At 44.1% G+C, this 6,095-nt stretch overlaps 1 protein-coding gene across 1 annotated transcript in view; it reads left to right on the top strand.

Annotated features, from left to right (window-relative positions):
• LOC104498426 (receptor-type tyrosine-protein phosphatase epsilon-like) overlaps window positions 1–5,367 on the top strand; it is a gene marked incomplete at its 5' end in the record, with an annotated part of 10,149 nt that extends 4,782 nt beyond the window's left edge. The window contains 2 exons of the mRNA XM_010141803.1: window positions 3,629–3,764; window positions 5,156–5,367. Coding sequence (XP_010140105.1) covers window positions 3,629–3,764; window positions 5,156–5,230 — 211 coding nt within the window. The remainder of the gene's footprint in view (window positions 1–3,628; window positions 3,765–5,155) is intronic.
• Window positions 5,368–6,095: the final 728 nt, after the last annotated feature.

Here is a 6,095-nt window from a genome sequence, read left to right as displayed (position 1 = left end):
CCCCCCCCCCCCCCCCCATCCAGTGCTCAGAGGTTCTATTGGGATCAAAAGCTGCCGCTTTCTACAACTATCAGGAGAATAAACCACATCCCTAATAGAAGCTGAAGGCAAAATGTATCCCTGTCCGTGAAAGCAGAGCGAAAACAACATTTAATGCTGAGGTAGCTCGTGTCTTGCTCGAGACAGGATAATGAGAGTATATTTGTCCTGCGCCAGGTTTTCACTGTTCGTTGTTTTGGTGGTTTGGTTTTGAACCTCGAGATGAATGCCAGCCTGAGAGATGACAGCCCATGCGAGATAAACCAAGACTGTTTGGGTTTAAGGTCGATGAGGATGAGAATACTCAACCTTTCTCTAGGAAGGACTTGAGAAACGTTAGACAGGAGTTTAGCAGGCATCCAAATGAGTCGATTCTGGGGTGGTTGCTTCGTTGCTGGGAGCAGGGAGGTGATAGAATCGAACTAACTGGTGGTGAGGCTAGGCAGTTAGGAAACACGGCCCTGGAGGGAGGCATAGACAATCAGATAGGGACATATGGGGGAAGACTCAGTATTCTTAGGTGATTTCTGGGAGCTGCAAGGCTCAGATATCCCACTAGAGACGACCTCATACACCGTGCCCCCCTGTGGGATGTTCTAAGTAAATACCTGAGGGAGTTAGCTATGAAAGAAATTCTCTATAATGACCGAGATGTTGAGTTGTTGTAGCGCAGCATTTTTAATGTCACCCTGTGACGTGAACTTCTGCTCTGCTTGTTCTGGGAGAGGCACGGACTGACTCCCGGCTGCTCTTCCCCAGCTTGACAGTTTTCAGAGGCCACATGCCCCTGTAGTGGGTTCATGTAAGACCTCATCTAGAGTCTCGCTTGTGGTTGGAGCACTCAGGCACAACCGCGACATTAAAAACAACCATTGCCCTGCAAATTGATGACGTCATTAATTATAAATACTGGCCTTTTAAATCTTCTCCTCTTGGGCACCTTGTACAAGGTTTTGCTGGACTATTGGTCATCTCCAGCAATGGAGGTCAGGTTCTTGGTATCTTTATATCTAAAAACATCCGGTTTATTCATTGCGGTATTTTCTCTATGGCTGAAAACCGCCAGGCATCTATGCTGTGACAGACCTCGTAAGACCGACGGCTGCATGGAGAAGCTGCCCAGACCTTTTGTCAGGGAGCTGGATAAGGTGATGCCACTGCTGGATTTTCCCCGCATTTCAGAGATTGTCCATCTGATTTTGAATGAGTCGTTGATTATTTTGCTTTGGGGAGAAAAAAAAAAGCCAAACCAAACCTGATTTATGTGACACTCAAGTTGCTCTTGCAGCATTATCTGCAGGGCAGTTGACTCGCTGACCACATGGAAATATTCTGATAGAAGAACTTGTCTGCTTGCTGCTAGACATAGACGTAGGAATGGGCATGGCCCAGCGGGTCTCTGCAGTGTACGCTGACTTTTGTTTTGCTCTGGCTGGAGTTCCAAGGGTGTGGCTCGGTCTCTGGTTTGTGTTTGGCTGTCTGCAATGTCACCTCTGTTTTTCATGCACTGGTGAAGTAAAGAGATCTCGGGAGCCTGAGCCAGGGCTTGGATTTGTTGGTGTTTTGGGATACAATCTTGTACCAATGCAGGTTGGCTGAGGGACCTGGTGGGGTTTAGACTGGAGAAAAGGAGGCTCAGGGGAGACCTTCTGGCTCCCTACAACTCCCCAACAAGAGGTTGGAGGGGGTTGTCGGTCTCTTCTGCCAAGTAACAAGTGACAGGACAAGAGGAAATCGCCTCAAGTTGCTCCAGGGGAGGTTGAGGTTGGCCCTGAGGAACAATTTCTTCCCTGTTGGGGTTGTCCAGGCCTGGCCCAGGCTGCCCAGGGCAGTGGTGGAGTCCCCATCCCTGGAGAAGTTTAACAGCCATGTTGATGTTGTGCTGAGGGACAGGGTCAGTGGGGACCTGGCAGTGCTGGGGAAACAGTTGGACTCGAGGAGCTTAAAACTGTCTTCCAACCAAAACAGTTACATGATGTTCATTGCCAAAACCTCCTCCTCCTCCTCCTGGCTTCGCAAGTGCTTTGCTAGTTGCTGTTCTCATATGTTTTCTATAGGGGAGTCTGGGTTTCCCCAGCCTGTGGTGGCTGCGCTTGAGCGTGATGACAACACAGTGTTTGATTCTGCAATTTGACAAATTTTAACAGCCACTTATTTTTAAATGGTAAGGAGTTAAAATGCCAAATGCCAGTGGGTAAAATATCAAGCAGCTGTAGCCAGTAAAATGAGATAAAACGCAATGTCTTTGATATGCAGAGATGAGGTGCTTAAGAACTGTCTGTGTATTGCTTCTGCTTTATCAAGCTATTCGACCTGCAGCCTCTATGAAGCTTTAGCTTAATCACTGGGCACGCATTTTCCCTAGATTTTTTAGAAATCTCCTGCAGTTCTCTTAAAACAGATTAAACAAGAAAATAAAACACAAACTGCACAGTATATTGTAGGATTTTTAATGTTGGGAATTGTCTTCTGTCCTGGCGTGGGCAGCCTGTGCATCGCAGCTTTTGCCTTACTTGAACTTCTCCATGAAGTCGTCCCGGAGTCTTCAAATATGAATGAATTTATAGCTTTATGAATAAGTAAACACATTTCATGTCTAAGACTAATTTCTCTGAGTGCTTACATGAACCTGTGAAAACTTTTATGTTCATTTTTTTCCAACTATTTATGAACAGCTTAAGGAGCTGCTAAAAAAAAGATAATTCTTAAGTGGAATCAAGATGTAACCCTAAATAGTTGAGAAGGAGTTTGCTAACCGAGTTGCCAACACAATTCAGAGCCAATCTGTTGGAAATCCAGCTCCCTTCTCTTCCAGCGTGTCTGCAGCTGCTGTCTCTTTAGTTCGCCTTCGCTGCTTCTCTCTTCACCGTCTCCTCCTTTCCGCACTCTAATACAAGCTGCTCTGTTAGTGAGAGATCCCTTACTGCTGCCTTCGCCCATTCTGTGTGTCATTTGCCTTTGAACTTTAAATTTGAGTCAAATTTAAAATTATGTTTCACAGAGTCGTAGAATTCCAGGTTGGAAGGACCTCAAGGATCATCCAGTCCAACCTTTCTTGGCAAAAGCCCGGTCTAGACAAGCTGGCCCAGCAACCTGTCCAGATGAACCTTTACAGCATCCAGTGCTGGGGACTCCACCACTTCCCTGAGGAGATTATCCCAATGGCTGGGTCTCCTCATTGTGAAAAATTTTCCTCTTGTGTCCAATCGGAATCCCCCCAGGAGGAATTTGGACCCGTTACTCCTTGTCTTTTCCATGTGACTCCTTGTAAATAGAGAGTCATCATCTCCTCTGGCTTTGCCAGGTCATTATTTGAGACTTGGACGTTGGCTGAGGGTGTCCACGTGCCACCGCAGCCAGCTCAGGGTCTGCCACTTGAGTACAGAAGCTGTCAGTAATGAGTCTTTCTTGGTTCCAGCCTGGCTCCCAGTTCACTTCCATTCAGTCTGGCTCCCTTCTAGGTGACCAACTAAGCACGAAAAATGAGCAGAGTTGGCTAATAGCAGGATTTGGCTGTTTTCTATCACTGCTACTTCTCCTCTAACATCTTCATCCTACCCTATGTCAAGCAGATGTGTTTGTGTTGCAGTGCTGGCGCTGGGAGGACAGGCACCTTCATCGCACTCAGCAACATCCTGGAGCGCGTGAAGGCTGAAGGGCTCTTAGACGTCTTTCAAGCTGTGAAGAGCTTAAGACTGCAAAGGCCACACATGGTGCAAACACTGGTACGATATTTAACAATCTGCATCGCTGTCAAAGGAGGGATGTTTGTAAATATTCAGTGGGAGGAGAACAAGGGGGTTTTTTGCAGGTTGAAATAAATTATGTATGATGGCAGCATATGTACAAGGTGTTATCAGAAATCTGTGGGTTTACAGGCGTTTTTAATGGCATTTCTAAAAATACGACTTGGCTAAGCGTTCCCTGTCTTTTAGGAACCGGAAACAGTTAAACTAAAGTCTTTTGTGTGTTGTAGGTGACAAAACATAGAAAGTAAATGTGGTTTAAGCTACTTACCAGTGGTTCTTTCTTACTTTAAAATGGTAATTTAAGGGCTTGCAGTTGGTCACTGAAAGGAAGAAATGTCTTTGACTTCTTTAATGTCATCTACAAATAATAGGTGAAGCTTGGTCTACTTTTCACTATGGAATAAACATTAAAGGGGATTCTTGTTTGATTTTTTTTTTTTAAATCTATAAAAACACTAATATTCTGTATTTTGACAGCACCTTTCATTCGTTAATTTGAAACTTCTTTAGAAACAATTATCTCAAAACACCTTCTTGGGGTAGATCATACCACGTTACGGGCAGGAAGGGGGTGAAGCAGCAGAATGGGATTATCCGTGGTCACGCTGAGCCAGGGATGAAATCTTTCTTTTGGAGTCCTGGCTCTGTGGTTTAATAATGTCAGTTAAGGGTGTAATTGCCACCGATATTCCCCGCTGAGCCTGCGGAGAGGCTTCTGCGGGACTCTGCACTCTAGCACAAGCGAATTCAGATGCCAGTTCCCTTTATTTGTATTGTTACAGATTTCATAGTCCAGCAAATCATGTTGAAGGCGTTTTGGCATGGTGCGAGGAGCAGGACACATCCCATCTTTGGGATGCAGTGGGTCCACAGGGTGCTGACAGCCTTTGCAAGGGGTCTGTGTGTCAGAAAAACGAATGTAGAGGTTTTTAATGTTCTATACGTTTAAAGTTCCATCATCAGAAGTTATACCATAGTGTAGTTCCTGCTGTAGGGCTCAGATGGTGGAGCCCAAAGACAACCAGCCTGGTGCCCTGGGGAGTCACCAGCTTTAGTGGGAGCCAGGTGACAGTAACCTGCTTGTTGTGAGTGAGAAGACAGGTCTAATAGCTGATTCCGTCCAAGAACCATCATTACAGAAATCATTTTAATTGACGAGCACCGATCAGCCAGTGTTTGTCAAGAGCGAGGACCACTGCTGTTACTCTAGAGCAGAAATACATGAATAAAAACCAGCACAGACCAGTCCCCAGCGCCGAGTTGCTGGGACGTGGTGCATTTCTCACTGGGATTTGATCTCCAGTGAGATTTTCTGCGACGTAGTTGTATAATGTAGCACGTTTTGAAACCTCTCTCTTGTTTTTCAGGAGCAGTACGAATTCTGCTACAGAGTGGTACAAGATTTCATCGACATATTTTCGGATTACGCTAATTTCAAATGAAAACTCCTGCCTTATTTTTTAATTTGTCTGTATAAATAGTTGTATATTCTGTTAATTTATTCCGTGCCGTTTTGGTCGTTGACTTTCCTGTAAATAGGACCTTGTGTTGGCTTTAAAAGTTGCATTTGCTGTATAAAGTTATTTCTTAAATATAAATATCTTCTAAAGCGAAATATAATGTTCATATACAGTATATCACTATATAGAAATCTTTATTCTAAATAACAGTAAATTAATTCTTGAAGATCTATTTCTTCAGATTTTTCCACTTAAATATTTATCAATAATGTTATCTCCCGGTTCTTGAAACTTTACACAGGTGATTTACACTTCATACAAAAAACCAAGTGAGTTGTGGTACATATATTTGAACCAAACGTGTTTTGGCCCAAACCCCTCCTTGAGTATGAACACAGCAGTTTATTTGGGGCACGTTCTGATGTCATGGTTACTTGGGATTTATTTCACAGAGAGTCTCACTGATGGCAAAGAGACTGTTCGAGTGAAATGCTATTAATGACCAAGGTGTCAGAATGTGGCCTGTCGTGTGCAGAAATGCACAGCCCCCCTGAACAGCACAGAGCTGCTTTTCTAGGAGGTTTTTACGGCGCTCCAGGTTGACGACGGTTCCATTTTGGGTCTTACTGTCGGTGGGATTTAATCTGTATAAATATAGAAGTGAATGTTGGGTTGAATAGAGCTTTCAAAGTCCAGTTATTTTGTTCTTTCCTAAATACTACACCAGCTTAAATTGATTTAGAAAGACAATAATATGAGTTTGCCACTATTTTGAGACTATTTTGCATATCAGAAGAATATATTTTACAGCCCGAACTTATCTACCTGAAGAGGCATCATCGCCATT

Source organism: Buceros rhinoceros, unplaced genomic scaffold (assembly GCF_000710305.1).
Source record: "Buceros rhinoceros silvestris isolate BGI_N320 unplaced genomic scaffold, ASM71030v1 scaffold3968, whole genome shotgun sequence".
Taxonomy (NCBI): Eukaryota; Metazoa; Chordata; class Aves; order Bucerotiformes; family Bucerotidae; genus Buceros; species Buceros rhinoceros.
The sequence above is the reverse complement of the archived record's forward strand: the minus strand, read 5'-3'. Positions and strand labels throughout refer to the sequence as shown.